Below are 19462 nucleotides of genomic sequence, written 5' to 3' on the forward strand. Positions count from 1 at the left end.
TCATCTATATCCTATCCGCAGATTTACTTCAAACGGCAAAATTCAGGCACATTTACTTCAAACGGCAAGTTTTTTTGAACCTGAATTACGACTGAACTTGACTTAACAAATCACTCAACTCGATGCTATTTGTGTTTCTCGTCTGTTTTTCTAAGATTGAATTTCGTATTTATCATAATTATTTATCTTGTCTTTTTTCAATATAACTTGCCCATTTCACTGCACCATTTTAGTACGAATATTTTCTGCACTAATTTTAAATCACCATTCGCTATTGTTTTCTATTCGGCGACTTAAAATACCATGAGCTATTTTGTTCCGACTTTCGAGGAACGTGCGCGAATATTTGTGCTCATGCTAGTTTTTTGTTATCCAGAACAATTTCGACTTTTTAACTAGGTAGTTTTAAACGTCTTTGTACCAGGTGAAAACCAGTGATGCCTTTAGGTGAAATTCAAAATTGTTCGCTGCCTGTGACTGTGTTCTGAAAAGTTATCGGGGTTAAAAAAAATGGCCGATTTGGCTAATTTTGGGAAAATAATACGCGAGATATTTTGCCCTGTCAACTTTTTTCAATTGGCTATTTTCAATTGCTTACGAATGCTTTAAAGATGTTTAAGAGCAGTTGGAACATTCAGGGATTCCCCATGATGCTAGCAGTCTTGCTATTGTATCAAATCGTCTTCATTGGCCTTGAATAATTAGTTGGTACTAAAATAATTGACCAATTTTGGCATTAATTGTTCTGATAAGGTTGATATGGTTATTTGAGCATTATACTATCTAACAACTGAAGGTGTGTTGTAAGCGTCTAATTTTGTTCCGAAAAAGGATATTTTTCGCACAGTTACCAATTCGAGCCTTGTTAAGTTGTTATCGAGTATTGAATTACATTTCATTCTGCTTGCATGTGTTTCAACGAATGCGATTTAAATGGACTATGCGGCGTAACTGTTTCTAAGTTTTTGGTAATTTTGTTGGTAATTTTGGAATCTATTCAAGCCAGCCGACTTTACTGAGCTTAGTGTTATAGTATCAGTCCAGTTTTTTCTCTCAAAATCGCACATGCTAGTGCCAAGTTTTGTTCAAAGTTTATGCATATTCAACAGCATAATCTAGCTATAACCGTTCTTTCAAAGTGAGGTATTGGGGTCTTGGTGCCTAAGAATAGTGCATGGGCTAAGTCATTATAATCTACGGATCAGTTGTTTAGTGATAAAAGCAAGTGCGAGTTACGCTGGATATCGGTGGACCGATTCCTGAAGCCTAGAATAAGTTGACGTATTTTTTTCTTTTAAAAGTTTAAGGGGTTTTTTCATAGTCGATGAATATAGCGAATAGTCTTATTTAGGTCGTGATATATTTTTGTTGAGCTCAAATTTGATTTTTCGCGGTTTGATTTTTGATTTTTTTTGAAGTCGAGGTTTATGCCCTTTGTTAAAAGGAAGGCAAACTCCACTTTGTTCAGCAAAAGTGTCAAGGTCACGAAAACCGCGTTTGAATTCTAATTTCGATAACAAATAAGGATTTCCCAGTGGTATAAAAACTTAACCTTTTCATCCAGTTTTTACAAATAGAATTAATTTTATCAAAAATTTTAATCATAAATTGTTATTGAAGTGCAAAGAGCTTGAATGGCATATATTTTCTACTTAAAAATTTGAAGTTCACGTTTTTTTTTTAAAAAAAGTAAGTCAGTTTTTTGTTTACTTGCGCTCACTGACTCTTTTCCAACTGTCTGCTGGCTATGTTTTGAAGTTTTTGTCTATAAAAGTACGGTTGTTTACATCTGCTTAAAAAGCATTTGCATATCTATTGCTTTTTAAATTCAAGATAAGAGTTTATAAGAAAAATTATTTTAATAGGAATTTTTTTATTAACTTTCAAAGAGCGGAGTGAAGACAGTTATTGAGGCCGTTTTTTTCCGTGAAAAATTTGAAAATCAAGTCCGATTTTTTCTTTTTCTTTGCTTTCATTGGTTTTTGGTTTTCAACTGTTGGCTATGTTTATCGATTTTTGAATTGTGTTTATAGGCGCAAATCCCAATTGTGTTTGCCTTGAAAAAAATTTGATATTTGCGCAGCACCACGATATATATTTTTTACACTTCGAGCTCATGAGCGTAGTGTAATAATATGAACCTTCTCTTTTCCAAGCTAACTCGGAAATAAAAGGGTTCATTTGCTGGCACTTTTGCTATAATCAGATCTGTATGAGTAAAAATTTCATAGCATCTGTTGTCTGCTTTATTTGTGGCTAGTGTTTGTCGGTTGATAAGCGTCCGTAGCTGAGAGGTTAGGGTGTGAGAGTCTTTATCTTTAGATTGCAGGTTGGAATCCGTCCTATGGCAGAATTTATTAAACTAATTTCAGTCTTACTTCTACTTTTTCGTATTTTACTTTATTATAGAGCTGCTTTTTTTCGTGTTCTTGCTGGTGTCAGCGAAGCGCAGCGTCGCCTCGGTGTGTAAATTAAGACCCATGGTACAGTTGTGATTGAGGGGTCCCGAGAAACTAAAACGGTCCCAAATATAAATACAGTGCTGTATGTTTCAAGCTATTGCTTTGGTAATTTCTCTATTAAAACATACAATAAGTCATTAAAGCGCGCAATGACGCAGGTTGATTATGTTTGAGACCATTTTTTGTAAACAACCGATCGGCGTCTATTGATTTGCTTAATTGTTGTGTTTGATAAGAATTGGTGTGATATCGGACCTATCTGTAATACTTACAGGCACTCCTCTATGAAACTTTACCAACACCATATGTGCATGAATAAAAGGGTAAACAGCCTTATGTCTTTTTATAGGTTTCCTCGAATTTTTGCAGGGACCCTCTATTAAGGTCTATGTGTGTTGTTTGGGCGCTGCTGAGTTTTTCCTTGCCGTCAAGGAGCGAGTAGGAATCATAGAGATGGGCGAATAACCGATCTGTGAATTGTTGAATTCTTGTGCAGTAATCAATTAACTGTCGCTGCGCAATCGTAATTCGACAACTCGCTACTAACAACAAATACCGGGCGTGGGACTCGATATAGAAGTATCTAGGGTGCTTCTAAGGTTAAATATCTTTCTGGTGCTAGGTAAAAAAAAACGACAGGCCATTAAGAAGACATAACTTTAGAATTTCAAATGAGCATTGATAATTATGTAAAATGAGCTGTTCGTATTAAACGATTTATTTTTCTGAGAAATGCAAGTGGGGAATTGTTTGTAGAGTCGTCCTGAAGTCCTCTGAAAACGGTTGTCGTCTTAACAGCTGTCGTCTTTTTGCCCGCACCTGTCTTTTAATTGTAATGTTTCTAGAATCCGTGTTCAGTAAGGAGTTGACAGTCTCAGCTGATGCTTCGATGTCAGTCCACACGAAGCAAGGAGGAACAGCCGCCCCTGTACAGTACCAGTCGTACTTCACTCTTTACCACAATCTGGTCAGATCCAGGTACGCATAATTCTCAGGTCCATAAATTCTCAGGTAAATGTTCTGTTAAGAGTAATGAACGTAATGAGTATTCTTATTTAGGTCTTGGTGATATTTTTTTGTTTTTTTTTCCCAGGCTCTTTTCCCAGTCTGTTCACGCTCAAATTTGATTTTTAGCGATTTGACTTTTGTTTTTTTTTCAAGTTCACTTCATTTCCTTTTTTGAAAAGAAGGCAAACTCAAAAATGGAACAGCAAAAATGTAAAGGTCGCAAAAAACGTGATAGACTTCTAGTTTCGAAATTGGAATTCTGTTTTTGAATTTCCCAGCAAAATAAAAACTTTATCTATTGATCCAGTTTTCTCGAATTGGGTTAATTTCATCAAAAAAACACCAATCATAAGTTGTGTGTGAAATTCAAAGAGTTTTAAGGGCATATATTTTTTATTTAAAATTCGAAAGTTTTCGGGTGCTTGATGCAAAAGTCTGTTTTTCTTTCTTTTTCCTTGCGTTCATTACTTTTTTTTCAACTGTCATTTGGCTATGTTTTCATTGCTCCCACACTGTACAACAATTATATTTTAGTAGTTTTTCTTATTCAACCAAAAACAAACATTTTCATCTCTTATAAAGACTCTTTATGCTCCTAATTATTCTGTCTGAAAAATATCAACTTGACCAATTTCTACATTTAGATCAAAAGAACACTTATTTGTCTGCTTATGTTTCGTCGGCTTAGTTGCCAGATTTAACAATCGTTTTTTTGCTATAAACAATTTTCGTTGTAATTGCTTCAAGTGTTTCAGCATTTTAAAAATCTGAAGGAAACGAAATTTGTTTTTAATACTGATTGTAATTTTACCAACTCGATTTCCCAATTTTTTTTTTCATTTTTTTCTCTTTTTATCGAGTTAATAATTTTCGGCTTAATTTATATCGACCTAGTGGCCTCTTATTGCATCGTTCGGGGATTGAAAGAAAGTTTGTGTGCTTGCATGTGCTCTGATGGGAAAAATGACATAAGGTTTTTAAATTAGATTAAAATATTTTTTGTTCGGCATGAAAAGTTTCTGCTCAGGGGTTTTCGGCTTTGTTACTACAAGGTTTTTATAAATTCAATCAAACATTCGGTGCATCTGGCGTAGAGGTTAAACAACTGTTTGAGGTAGCTTTTTTATTGACAATTTTTTAAATTTTTTTTTTAAAATTTTTCGGTTTCATTTTAATCAAAGTTGTATCGAAAGTGTTGCGAAGCTCAGCTTCGCCTCTGTGTAGCATTTGTACTTGAAATGATACTTTGGGAAATAAAAGAGGTTTCTCATCCCCTTTCTGCGTGAGTTTTTCAACAGTTTTTAAATGCAATTACTTGAATTCGACAAAAACAGTTTGTTTCCTACATAATAGAAGTTAAGACTAAGAGTCATACTAATTTAGAGCAAGTAGAGCAACTGGTTATTGTAAAAGTAGCGCTAAATAATACGATCAGTATTTTATGGAAAAATGTGGATTTTTTTGCTGTTTTTTTTATTCTCTGTTTGAAAATCACTTCAGCATTTGGGTTAGAGTGGCTAAAATAACCATGAAACAGTATTGTAATCAGATTTGCGGGGGATTTTAAGTAAAAAGTTAACATTTCTCATTTTGAAATTTAAAACAAAAACCGGTAGATTGTCATGGAACCATTTTGTTAATGGCTTCATCCTGATTTGAGCATTCTTATAGAGTTGATACTTGAATCGATCTATTATCGTATTTTCAAACTGGGTGCTGAAGAACTGAAAAAAACTTACTAAAAGTATCTATTTAATATCGCATCCCCACTACTGAAAAAGTTTAGCGGTTTCTTGATTAAGAGTAATTAACGTAGTGAAGACTCTTAAATAGGTCTTGCTGATTTTTTTGTTTTTTTTTTCAGGAAAAAGTCTTAAAATATTGATGCACTTATGTATATATGCACTTTTTGAGTTCAATTGAAATTCATCTGCTGAAAGTGATATAAATAGCACTCTCCACATACGAGCGTGGAAATGGCGCGAAAAAACGTGAACGAATTCTAGTTAAGAAAGTGGAATTTTTTAAAGATTTCCCAGCGGAATAAAAACTTTACCTTTTGATCCAGTTTTCTCAAGTTGGGTTCATGTTATCAAAAAAGCGCCAATCATAAATTGTTCTAAAAATTCAAAGAGATTTTTTTTGTTTACTTGCGTTCATTACTCTTTTCCAATCTTCGATTGGCTATGTTTTTGGGGTTTGATATCGGTTTTCTTTAATAATCCAAGGAGCTCTAATCATAATTATTTCACTGAATGATAAACTGCTTTTGGTGAAATTGTATTTTTGATGTTTCAGAGATGAGAAGGCGGAATCTCTTCAGTCTTATATTGGATCTCTTCAAGACAGGTGAATCAAATCTGACCTAAATTTGAACAGCTGGTATAGAATTCTAATGAATCCCGAGACACTTACCTTTTTTGATAATCCCTCTTCAAATATCAAACTTCAAGAGTTACTTGGGGAACGCTGCTGAAGTGGTTAAGTCTCTGCTTCTCAATCGAACGGTCAGAGGTTCGAGGCCCATACTCGAGGATCAGGCAACCGTACCCATCCAAGAAAATTAACCAAAAACAATGAATTTAATTCCTAGCCAGGGGACGAGGGCAGTTCTTTGCTATGAGCGTGGATATTGGTCCTTTCTTGCGTGGATAAATTATCTTGACTTATTTCTTAATGGCGAATGCTTTTCGAAGCTCACTTTTGACAGTATTTGAGCAAGATATTTTTTGACACAGGTTGGGTGATTGTGTTTGATTTAGAAAAAATAATGATATTTTTTATTGAAGACGCTCAAAGTATGTATCTTCTCTTTTTAGCCTGTCTGAGAAAGAGAGTATTTTGGAAGGATGTCGGAATCAGGTTGCAGATTTGAATGAACACGTCAGCAACTTATCTGCAGAAAAAAGCGACCTTGAACAGAAGCTGGTTCAACTCACTAATACCATCACCAAGTAAGCTTTGAATTTTACATCAAGAGCTTGGAAAAAATTGTATCCGTCTCAAAGAAAGTCGACAAGATAAATATTTGTTTTGAAGAAAAAAAACGGGAAAATCATAGAGCTGATCCTGGCTAAAAAGACGTATTGCTTATGATGAGCTGTTTTTGTGGCTGGAAAAAAGATTCCGAAATCGAATCCCGGATAGTTCGATGACAAAATTTCACCAAATATGGAAAAACCCCTAAACATGAAAATAGATTTAGAAAGTACCTTATATTAAAAATCTTATTGTTAAGAATGTTAAAAATTGTTAAGAAAAGCCTCTTCGCTTATTTTAGATTAGACTCCAGCTTTAAGGAGTTTGTTTCTCAAAAGGACATTTCGGATCTACATTACGAAGACGAAATTCTCAATTTGCAGGTAATTTTGATGTCGGAGTCGTATTCAAATTGTCGAAGTTTTGTTCAAATTCAAGTTAAGAGCAAGGATGAACAAAGCTGGTTCATTTTTGTTTCGAAATGTGATCTTATTTGATATTTTAGAGTGAACTGAATTCGACATCTATGGAGCTGGAAAGAATTGAAAAGTTCGAGACTCTCTACAATGAACTAGACAATGGTAAGTTTAACTTGAGTTACCGTTATTATGCAGAAAGTACGAAAATTCTGACACCATAAAAATAGTGTTGAAAATTAATTAAAAACGGCAAATGCACATAATTGCCAAAAAGATAGTTGAAATTTTGCCCTGATTTAACAAATAAAAAAGTGAAAGTTTTGCCTTGGACAGATAATTTCGCCTTGACTGAATCAAAATCTTCTTTCTTCAACGTACCAGTGTTATTTGGGAGTGACAAAAACATAAAACATTTTCAATGGTAATTGCTGAAACCTTAGAAAATAGGAAAAAAAAGCTAACCAAATATCTGATTTTTTTTCTTTCGCCTTCAGATTTCATAGCAGAGGAAATGCAGATAAACAAGATGCCCGCCCAAATCGTGCCCGCTTCGAACAAAGTAAACAAAACGCTGTTCAAACTAATAGCTAACTGACTGCTCAATCGGCTCTCTCGCTAATTTCTAATTGTTTCCAAGTATTTTCTAACTGGTTTCTTAGGATATTATTTTTTAGAAATATTCTGTTTAGAAATTTAGTTGCCTCATACCTTTATTGCTAGATATCTTTTATGTGGAATCACTCAAAGGCGAATGACGAAAATCAAAATCAGCCAATCAGATTTCAGTTCTCTGATTTATTTGTCACTAGAGTTTGGCAATTACCTATTAAGCTTCTGTGGCTGGGTGGCTAGGGTGTGAGACTCTTAATTGTAAGGTCGTAGGTTCGAAGCTCAGACAGCCGAATTTCTAATTGGAGGCTTATTTCTACTTTTTCTCATTGCATTCTTTAGAGGCGCTTTTTTGTCGTGTTCTCGCTAGTGTTTGCGAAGCTTCGCCTCTGTGTAATAATTGACTTTCGACTGTTTTTGTTTTCGACCCTTCGCGCATGAGTCCTTCGGTAATTCGTCCATGAGAATAGCCCTCATCGTTTTCTTTACGAGGAAGTTTTTCAATGATATCTATATTGATTTATGAATGAATTACTAGAATAGCGTAATCAGTGTGTTAATGGACATTGATTTTGTTGTCTTTCTATATTTTTTCTATTGTGTTATCTTAGTTTTTTTTGTATCGAAATATTAATTCGAAAGCGGTTTTCAACTAATTAAAGTTCATAATGGCTAACCGTGAACTAGTTTACTCGTTTCTGGTCAAAATGCTGCGATGCCTATCTCTATATCACAGTAAGTTAGAAGGCACGAACGAATCCCGCGCTTGCTTTTGTTTTTCGGAAATGGGCGGGGCCATTCATCTAAATTAGTTTTCTTACGGGGACCAAACAAGTAAACTAGTACCGCTAACCGGCAATTAAAACAATGTTTCTTGTTTAGAATAGTGTGTTGGTTGACCTAAAATCGTGTCAGGCTCTAGAGCGCCAGCTACTGACTGTACAGAACTCCTTAATTGAGGGTAAATCTCTATTTTATATACTCATTGTAGGCTAATATTATAAATAAAACAATTTACAATAATACGAGCATGCTTGAATTCTGGTTAGAATGCATGCTGGTTAAATCTTGCGCAAACAAAGCAAAGCTGATGTTTAGATTTAATTTTTCTATTTCTTGTATTACACTTGCGAGCTTAAGTGAGGTAGTGTTATAGTACGACTATTCTTTTTACTAACATAAGGCGCTTATAAATTAACACAGTTGATGGTAGTTCGATTAGCATTCTAGTTCAACTCAATATATCTTGCAATATTTTTGAAATGCTTAACTTATACATAATTTGGTTATATGCTTTCGATTATATTACATGCAAAAATAGCGTGGATGCCTTCAATTTTTTATATTCTAAATTATTACCTACCAAAATATGTCTTTTTGTATTTGTTGCCACTTTTGCTGCATAGCATTAGAAATTTATTACCATATGCAGCTGCTTTATGTGGGACTATTGTTTGTGGGTTGTTAAGTGTTCATGGCCGAGTGAGAATCCGATACGATGCGAAGTTATGCTAATTCGAGGCTTATTTCTATTTTTTCTTTTAGCTTTATAAAGCTGCTTTTTGTCGTGTTCTCGCAATTGATTGCGAAGCGCAGCTTCCCCTCTGTATAAAAAATTATAATACATGGAGGATCTTTTGAAACGTCGTGAGTTGACGATATTGATGAACGCAACTCCAAATTTAAAATGAATGGCTTTTTAATGCTGAAGAATTCTGAAGAAAAAATGTCTCCAGCTGAAGTTTGCCCAAAATTTTATCCCCAAAAAATTTCTGACCAAATTGATTCAAAGTAACCACCCGGGTTGACCTGCCTACATCGAAAATACTTACCCTACAATTCCATACACCGAAAAAGTTTATCATGCAATTCCATACATCAAGTCTATGGAAAAAATCGTCGAAAATGTAAGAATAAATGGCAGACGAAGCAGTGAATTTTAATGAACGTCGAAAAATTTGATTGTCTGGAAAAAAGCTTGTCATACTATTCTCATATATGGAAATTTTATGGAAGGCATTTTTTGATGGCGACAACCAAAATTTCTTCATTTTTTAACCGCAAAACGAACTTTGTACTCAAACAAACGTGTTCCACAATTTTTTTTGCCTGCAAATTTTGATTTTTTGTGTGCAGAAGGTGGTCCTGGATGCAAGATTGTTTTTTTGTTTTTGTCGGATAATTTTTTTCGAAATCTTCAAAACGCCCATTTATTTTGTATGGCATGTTTATTTATGCCATGATCAATGCCTGATTAATTAAAACTTCGAATTTTTTCATGTTTTAAGTTTGTTACTTTCGATATATCATTTTTGTAAGACAACTCTAAGACAATTCCGTTTGTTTCCTATGCCTTGTAAGTGCAAGAGCGTTCAACTCTTGGTGACTATAGCTTTGAGTAAACCAAGATCTTTGTCACTTGTGATCGCTTACGCACGAAAAGAATCTTAAAAAAATGTCACCCAAAAATACTTGTCATACAATTTTCATATGCACAAAAATGCTTATCATAGAGATTTCATACAGTTTTGTGTACGTATAGAATTGTATTGTTACGCTTGCCTTTAGCGACCGTTATAAAACCGGAATATAGACTTTTTTCGGGTTAACAACTTGTTTAACAGAATTACTTAAAGATTCATAATAAATTCAAACTTCTATGTGTTCCTGGCCAAATTACCGTGGCGGTAACGAATATCCGTGGGACAGCAAAGGTCCTGGGTTCGAATCTGACCAGGACCCCTTTTTTTAAATTAGAAATGTTCTGTTATAAATAAAAATTGTTGGTCAACTGTTTGTCAGCTTATCTGTTGTCGGCGTAGTTGTCACATCTTAAAATCTTTTTTTTGCTGCGCGCATGTTTTTTAATGTTGCTTTTATTGTTTTATTTACTAAAATTTATAATTTTATTTGTCTTGACTTCGTATTTCTGTCTTTTTTTTGTGATTCGCTGACAAAATTCCTCGGCCCAAATTTTTTCGGCCTATGTTTTATCGTATTAATGATCTAATTTTGGGTTGTTTCAAGGGAAACACAATTTAAATACTCCCCTCCGCACTTTTCAGTTTAGTTGTATGTTTACCAATCGGTTTGTTAAAAGTTCTTTTTTTTGTTATGGAAAGTTGTTTCCAAACATCGGAAAAATTTTAGTTTTTCTTGGACTGATTTTCAAAAAAGGTTATCAATTGAAAGATTGCCCACTCTTTTGTGTGTCTGCATACTCCCTTAGAATCTCTTTTTACTTGACCCCTTTGTCTACAGCCTTTGAAAAAGTCTGTGTGGGAATATTTGACTCATATTTTTGATTTTTTTTCGAGAACTGTCCCTTTCAAATCTGAATTTTTGGATTCAATGAATAAAAAGGTTTCAAAAAGCTCCCTGAAAAAGCTCCCTTGATTTTTTGACCTTTTTTAATAAGTTTATGACTTTTCTCGAGAGCTATCCTCTCAAATCTGAAATTTTGGGCTCAATGGAGTTAATGGTTATTGGGAAGCTCACCTGCATTAGCGGTCACTCACAAAGTTTTTTACATATAAAGTTATCACCCTCGGAAAAGCCAAATTTTTTATTTTTTTGACAGTATTTTAAATTTTTTTGAATTTTCTCGAAAACTACCCTGCCATATTTGAGGTTTTAGGTTCAGTTCAAAGAACGGGATGCGGGAAGCTCATTTTCTATGCTCCCACGCCCAAATTTTTCTGACACCAAAGGTAATGGCCCTCGGAAAAGTCTAATTTAGATCTTTTGAGCGTTTTTTTTTTAATTTTTTGATTTTTCTCGAAAGCTACCCTCCCAAATCTGACATTTTGGTTTGCATGGAAACTACAGGTTGCGTGAATCCGTTCTCCATAAGCGGCTACGTCCTATTGTTTCAAGTAAAAAGCCATGGTTCTCGGAAAGGTCAAATTTTTTATTTGTTGACCGTTTTTTGGACTTTTATTGCTTGCTATCATGCCAAAACTGATATCATAGATTTAATCGAAGCAACAGGTTGTTAAAAGAAAAAAGTTATGGCCTTCCAACAAATCAAAGAATTGAAGCTAACAGTTGTTTGGAAATTTTTTGACTTTACGCGAAAACTACCGTGCCAATTATCAGGTTCTGTTCAATCGAGAAACTCGGTTTTGGGAATATTTTCTGCTTTTTGAAGAACAAAGTTATTAATTTTGGAAAGTTTTTTTGACCCTTTTTCTAGAACTCTTGACCGATTTTAGAAATTTTTTCAATTTTCCATTAATATACAAAATCAAATCTGAAATGAATAGTTCAATTGAAAAACGGGTTGCGATAACTGTTCCTGCAGAAACCATGAATTTTTTATTTTTGATAATAGAAATTTTATCTCCTCGGTAGAAATGAATATCCCAAATTTTTTTTTACTCTTCTCACTTATTTTAGTAGTTAGAGAAACAACTATGGTTTTCGGCAAATCCAATTTTTTGAAATCACATTTTTCGTTCCGCATTAGCATAGTAAATTCATTCAATATCAGACAGGTTCTTCGTGACATACGAAGTTTTTCCTTCACATACGAAAATTTATGTTGGTGCTTTATCGCAAGTGATGCGAAGTTTTGGTCAACTCGGGCAAGACTTCTCGCATCAGAGCGATGACTTGAATATTTGACTACCCTGAAGCGAATCTGAATTAATTTGGCTCAATTGGCGTCTAACTTATAGCATCCTTTTTAATGCCAGTAATTGTAGTTCTCGACTGTTTTTGTGAAATTGAATTTTCTTCTTTTCCGAAAAAAACTTAGCTATATCCGTCTCATGTTCTATTCACTGTGCTTTTTTCTACCTAAATGGCAATTAGAAATGGTTAAATAGTTTTTTCAGTTTTTTGTGTTATTTTTGCAGCATGGTATTGGCAGTTTATTAGCATCTTTTGCTGCCTCGTTGGTGACTAATAAAAAAAAGAACGATCAATGTACTATTATATTAAAAACATTTTCGGCAATACTGCAATCATAAGTGATCTAGAAAAAATTGTTACTAGTATTCCTAACCTTTGAAGAGCTAGTGGGACAATTGCGAGAGCGTGAAACTCCAAATCTCGAGGTCAAAGTTTCGAATCCGACACGTGGCAAAAGTTTTACTTATGAGGCTTATTTCTCCTTTTCTAAATTCTTTTTACAGAGCTGCTTTTTGTCGGGTTCTCGCAACATCAACTTTTTCAAGGCTGGAAGCGTAGGTCCAAATTAGCAGTTTAGAACCCTTATTGCTTAACAAAATGATCGAATGTTAAATTTAGTTTTTAATTTGGGCAAAAGGCATCAATAGCTTTGAAGCTGCTTCAAATAATGCCTCCTGTATCAAATATTTTTCGAGAGCAGAGACTGGTTTTTGCGGACAAAGAAATTGCAGCTTGCAGCGCCTTTGTGTCAACTATTTTTACTTGCTATTTTTCAAAAAGTTTTTTCATATAATAATATATTCAATTCAAAGCAATTGAGTGCCATTTTTTGCTTGTGTCTTATATTTTTTTTCTGTTTTAATGTCGGTGTTTATTTTTGTTTGCTTGTTTTTACTAATATTTTTTTGTTCTTTCTTCTTCAATTAGTTTTTTGAAGCACCTTGCTCTCATTGGGATCAGTTATTGAGTTTTGGTAAAATTAAAGTTTCTTTTTTATTTATGCTAGTAATTATAACTGGGATCGGATTTGTTTCTGATAATATTCTGGTTGAATGTTGTAGTGTAGATAGATCCCGCAACAACTCGAGAAGATCTCAGATAGTTTATTCGGAATTTCAGAGCAGTCGTCAGAATTCTTTAGTTTAAATTTTTTTCAAATGTTTCTTGGATGCACCTCCATTGACCCAAAAAAAAAACAAAAAAAAATTAGGATCGAGTTTTGTATTTCAGAGTTTGACCAGCACATGGAAAAGTACAGGGAGAAAATGGAGAGTGCAAATCTAGCCAAGAATTTCAGAGACAATAAAGGCAGCTACGAGAAGGACGAGAAGTTCCTAGCAGAGGTCGACACCGAGGTCAGGTTTCTCATCCTGTCCTTCGACATCTGAAAGCACTCTCGTTTCAAGACAAGATTTGACGGATCTCTTTAACAATCCCCCCCTAGGGTACCTAGTAACGAATGGCCACCCCAATAAATAATTAATTCAAGGGTTAAGCACATCTGAATTTTGTGCCTCTTAGCGAATTTCCCTGTTTTGCAAAAAAGGGGGAGAATAGTTAAAGAGATATGATATGACTAAGCGGAACTTTGTATCTTTATCACATACAAAGACGAATAATTAAAACTGAATACAATCGAAAAAGGTAATAAGTTAAAGTGTACTACATTGCGTTGGATAGTCGCTTGCTGTGTAAGTAGCAGATAATGTACTGACCTCAATGATTGAAACACATATATTTAAAAATAGAATTTTTTTAAAGCTGAAAAACGTTTTTACGCAAAAATAAGATTCAAGTTTTCTGTAGTTTTTCCAGTAGAAAGCGATTGAAATAGATAAAAAAAACTGCAATAATGACATATTGACAAGTCATAATAGCTTAAATACTTTGAAATTTGCAGTATATATAAATTGTGAGTTCAGTCTCTCATGGTGTCATTCACAATATTCGTGTGATTTATTTTGGACAATGTGAAAATGTAGACCAGTTTTTCTCGACACTTGATACATTGTTTGAAGTCTTGTTTATGGAATCCGAACCGAATCCGGACTAAGTGAGCTTTAATCTGATACCTCACTTGACCCCTACGAACTGAACTCTCCCTTATGTACCTAAAATTGATAAGCCGATAGATCATAAATCAAAAATTGAACTGCATCATTTTAAATCTTACATTTATCACATGCATTAAGCAACCAGCCAAATTTACTACGTATTCGTTTCTGGAAATTGTCAAAATTATTAAGAGGTTTCAGTTGCCCTTTATTGATCAAGCGTTGCTGTCAAAAAAAACTAAAGCATTTATAAATTCAGTGTTTTTAAACAGACTTTTTCTCGTTTGAAGTTAGCGGAGAAGCAGCGTGTATTCCGTCGAACTATCGAAGACGTGGAGGCGGAGTTGGAGATGTTGAGCATCCATCGGGAGAACCTGGAAGTGAACAGAGACAGGATCAAGTTAGAGGAGGAGGAGAAGGCCAGGGATCTGGCCCCAGCCGGAGGGGGAGGGGGCAAACAGGACAAAAAGGGCGGGCCAAATAAACAAGAAAAGGTAAATATTTATACACATACTCAATTGCTGGCAACTAGCTTCAATTTAGGCTCAAGAAACTCAAAAAAGTTAAATCAATTTTTTGTATTTATAGAAAATTCGAAAAATTTCGAAATATTTATTTAGTTTATGCATTTTCATGCCGCAATTCTATAAAAACCGACATTGTTCAACTTACTGCCCTTTTATCATAGTGTTTTCGAAACGAAATAGTACCAGTCATCATTCTTTATGACCTAAAAAGTTTTCCCGAAATTTCAATTAATGTGGTTCTGTTCCCCGCTTAAATTATGACGTTTTTCCTTATATTTGTTGGGTTCATTTTTCAAAAAACTGCAGAAAGGATCTGAGGACAAAGACAAGGAGGCTCCCATGACGGCTGCTCAGAGGGAGGCAATGGAAACCGTGTTTGATAAGCTGGACGCCCAAGAGCAGATCACGAGCAAGTACTCTTCCATCATCTACTTCTCAAACAACAGAGGCAAGACCTTCTACGAACTGCCGCAGAACTCACTCTGCAACTCTTGTGGAACCACGGTAAGTGTCTTGAAAATAGAGTTAAAAATAGTGTTGCATAATTAGTTTAAAAGAGCAATCTTTTCTTTTGTACAGTTTAGCATGCAATTTTTTGATGTTTCAATTAACCTTGAGACACAGATTTACTCTGAAAAGTAGGCTTTTGCCTGAAATTTTTTTCTAAAATTGGTCAACTGCTTTCTTAAATTGATTGTGTCTGGCCGAACTTTTTGCTACTCATTAGTTTGATAGCATTAGCTTTTTAATTACTGTTCTGATTCGAGTTAACCGGACTAAATTTGGATTTTCAAACGCATTTTTTTTGGGCTAGGATCATACGAAAAAGGGGTGCTTAAAATTTCAACAGATTAACATGGTGCACTTTTTTTCCCGAAATTCTCAAACAAAATTTCATTCCAAAAATGGATCATTTGGGCTTTTTTAGTAATCAAGAATTACGTTGAAACTACCGAGGTAATTGATGAAAAAATTATATCGAAAGAAGACTCTTACATAGCTCAACAAAGTTTTAGAAGAATGAAACTTTGAAAAATGTGCGTAAAACATTTGAATTCTGTTTTTAGCCACAGATTTTATTTTTTAGGTAGTACAAATCACCTTTTTTGGCTATCAGACAAAAATGTATTCTCACAAAGAGATTTATGAATTCTTCATCAACTAAATAGGCAGTTTCAACGTAACTCTTGATCATTTAAAATTGAGAAATTGTGATAAAGTTTTGTTCGGTTCCTTTTTTTTACATCACAACCCATCTTGAGAAAAACGCGTGTGAAATTTCAAATTTCGCTCCTTTTGTCCGATTAATTTAAATCACCACTAATAGTAAAAAAAAAACGGGTAATGAGCGTCAGAGATTTTTTTCGAATGAGCGTCTAGATCGAAAAAAAATGTGCTCGATTCAAGCGAGATTCAAATTCTCGACCAAATTTTGGTTTGTTTCGACCAATGATTGGTATGTATCGACCGTCTCGACCGAAATTGGGTAGGTTTCGAATTTCAGTTAACATGACTCATCAAAATCTTAACGTTATAAGCGAGAAATCTCGATTTGTGACGCTAATTTAAAAAAATTGAGTTCGCCTCAACTGGCGCTCACCACAGTTTTATTCGCTTTATTGCTACTATATGTTTCTGAAAGCTGTTTTAACGATTACGATTCTGTTTTTCGGCCTTTGTTTTTTCTCAAATCGAACATCTTCCGAGACAAGTGTTAGCAATTTTTGTATATGTAGTTTTATCAACATTTTTTATTCAATTTTTTAAACGAATTATTAATGGCTTTCTACTCATTTTTTGACCGGTAGCTGAAAAGCTTCCTTTGTTTGGCATTGTAATTGGCGCGAAGCGTGATTGGATTGATTTAGGAAAAATCCCAAAAAGGTTCCTAAGTGTCGACAAAAAACTGATTTTTAGTCCAATTACAGCGAGTACAGCAAGCAAATACATAGAGTGAAACATTTTATTTTACTGCATGATTTAAGTTTGCTGCTTAAAACAGTAACAGTTGCTTAAAAGTTTTTTTTCGATCAAGCAAAAATTTAGCTTTCGTTTTTTTAGTGGTTTTTGGTGAAGAACTGTAGTTAAATGAATCCAGCTTTAAGTGTCCGAGCATCTTTTTGCCCCTTCTTCTGTAAACGCTCAAAAAACCACAGAAGATCGAGAAAAAAAATTTTTCGAAACTTTTTCTTAAAGCACGGTGGTCGGAAACTTCTGTGCTATTCTTGCTAATGTATGTAGTGTAATCTGTTTAGACGATGATCTGTCCTCACAAAGTGGCGAGACAGGATTGGGTAGTGGACCTGCCTCCGAACACTCACATGCTGCGCATATCCAGACCGAAACTCAAACTGCAGAAGAAATTGGACGAGTCAGTTTTTAACGTGAAATCAATTTCTGCCAATCAACCATTTTGAACTATAAATATTTACATAAAATTGCTCATTTTGACGTCAGAATTCAATTTTTTCACTCATTTCAGCACGTAAAAACCGTCTAAGTAATATAATTAAATAATTAACCAAAAAAGTTTATTTTTTTACCGATCAAGTTGCGATGTCACTAATATTAACCACTGTATTTGTTTCAAGAATCAGTTCTCAGTGTCTATTTGCAATATTCGAGTTTGAATGCTGCCAGTGGCGTGCTCAGGAACGTTCAAGGGGGGGGGGGGGGGTGGTTTTCTGACCCTTTGGCGCGCTCCTCACTCTGAATTTTAGTAAATTTTGGCGCCTTCAGAAAAAATGAGTGTTGGTAGGCTAAAAACTGGTGTCATGCAATAATACTGATAACACTTTTGATTCCTGTAATTTTGTTGGATGGGTTCTTTTTCTCCCCACCCTTCCCCACCTCACACAAGCATCAATTTTGTGATGTAACGAGGGGTGTTACAAGGTTAAGTATGAAGACCAAATAAGCGTGTCATGGCCATATCAGTTCACGTGCCAATTATGAGATAATGTGAACAGAAAAATTATTGGTAAAAATTCGGTGATATATAAACCAGCCCAAGTAAAAACCATCCGAAGTATCAACTAGTCGAAAACACGTGAGAGTTATGTAACAATTATGTAACAGTTACGAAAGTTAAGCAAGTTCACTCATATGTTGTAAGTTTTGGGCTGGCTTATATACTCCGGGCATTTTCGGTTGGATTGTACTTCGGCTGGTTTAATTACTCTCTAAAATCCGCAGAAAGGGGAAGGAAAAAGAGCCTTTTTTGTTGTAGCCGTGAAATTGAAGCACTGTTCAGCAAACAGTTGAAGCAGGCCGCACAGCAGAATACAACTGGAGACAAAAAGATTCCTCCTCAAGAAGAGCAGACTGAGGCTACTAAAGTGGATGGGTCGGAAGGCGGTAAGTAGAAACAGTTTGAAGTTCTTTCTGCTGAGATTTTTTTCAAGATATACTTTAAAACTATTTGTGCGCCTATTGCTTGTTCAATTGAAAATACTGATATCTTTGCAAACAAGGTTATTGAATTATAACTTTACATTACATGATATCTGCTGATAATTTGAACATTAATGGAACTGTTTCGATGTTTTTTGGTCCTGGACATTCACAGTTAAAAAGAGCAAGAGTTAACCAATTTTTGAGAGCATGAAAATCAAATATAAAAGTCGAGATTGTGGTGTCGGCTTTTTCGACTGATATAGTTAAGATTATTTCAAAAAGACCTGCTATCTCAGCTTGCTAAAAAAATCATCGTCCGCAAGAGAAGAGTTTCGTTATAATGGGGTTGGGTTTTTTAATTTGCTGGCAGAGCTACATTGGAAAAGAGTTTAAATTCGTTAGGATCTCGGTCGCAGAGCAAGGCGTCAATGGGAGACAATGGCGTGGCTGTGGTGTCCCAGGCAGACGTCGAGGAGCTGCAGGACGATGCCCTCTACTTCTCACGAATCAGAGACATACAAGAGGGACTGGCGCCCATCACCCAAAAACTGGTGAGAACTTCGATTGAATAAAAAAACTGACTTTTTACAGGAAAATGTGTTTTTTTTTTGTTGCTTCAGTTTGCTAAGTTCATAAGGGAAGCTCTCACGATAGATTTTGATGCTAGATTTTTTGTTTATCATTCTTTCTTCAGAGAATTAAATAATTATGTGGGATGTTTTCCTTCCTTTTCTACGCTCGTTTTAAAACTGCATAACCAGAATTTCGATGTCTTTAAAGGCGAGTTGTATTTATTTAAAGCAATTTATATCAACCCTTTTGATGTTATCAGTTTTCATGAAAGTAACATAGGATTACCTATAGAGTCCTATTATCAGAAATCCTTTTTATCAGAAACGGAAAAAAAATTTTGCCGAAGGAAAGTGACATAGAAATTTGAAAGCAGCTTTCATAGTGTCTTTTTCTTCAGCCGGAACAATTTGAGAGGATCTGGGCTGACTTCAGACAGCGTACTAGTGGGTCTCTACGCCTTATTCCACGACAAATCTCCGAGGTGATGCCTTCTCCAAGGTGTTATGCCTTTTAATTAGCATCGAAATTGTTGAAATCCGTTACTGGGTCAATGTTCCTAATTGAGTATTAGGTATTTCATGCACGACGAGCTTAGTTTATTCTGGTGCCCCGATTAAAGCTCAAGATATGGAATTGTGGACCACTTAAATTCGTTAATATGATAAAAAATAACCCATTTTGAATAAAATTTTGAATTCAGTCGTCGGTGTTTTTGTCGGGGGTCGGTAGTTTTTGATTCGTTCTTTGCAGATGGTTCTGTACGCTCTCGATGATATTGGCTAGAAGAAATTTTTCAGCCA

At 34.9% G+C, this 19462-nt stretch overlaps 1 protein-coding gene across 1 annotated transcript in view; it reads left to right on the top strand.

Moving 5' to 3' along the window:
• Positions 1-19462, top strand: part of LOC134853869 (uncharacterized) — a 224251-nt gene that overhangs the window by 191936 nt on the left and 12853 nt on the right. Inside the window, exons 4-17 of the mRNA XM_063869821.1 lie at positions 3308-3440; positions 5769-5819; positions 6290-6424; positions 6751-6832; positions 6955-7030; positions 7363-7427; positions 8360-8438; positions 13343-13467; positions 14457-14660; positions 15000-15197; positions 16949-17064; positions 17923-18050; positions 18492-18640; positions 19060-19143. Of these exons, the coding sequence (XP_063725891.1) occupies positions 3308-3440; positions 5769-5819; positions 6290-6424; positions 6751-6832; positions 6955-7030; positions 7363-7427; positions 8360-8438; positions 13343-13467; positions 14457-14660; positions 15000-15197; positions 16949-17064; positions 17923-18050; positions 18492-18640; positions 19060-19143 (1625 nt within the window). The remainder of the gene's footprint in view (positions 1-3307; positions 3441-5768; positions 5820-6289; positions 6425-6750; positions 6833-6954; positions 7031-7362; positions 7428-8359; positions 8439-13342; positions 13468-14456; positions 14661-14999; positions 15198-16948; positions 17065-17922; positions 18051-18491; positions 18641-19059; positions 19144-19462) is intronic.

Source organism: Symsagittifera roscoffensis, chromosome 9, assembly GCF_963678635.1.
Source record: "Symsagittifera roscoffensis chromosome 9, txSymRosc1.1, whole genome shotgun sequence".
NCBI classification, from domain to species: Eukaryota; Metazoa; Xenacoelomorpha; order Acoela; family Convolutidae; genus Symsagittifera; species Symsagittifera roscoffensis.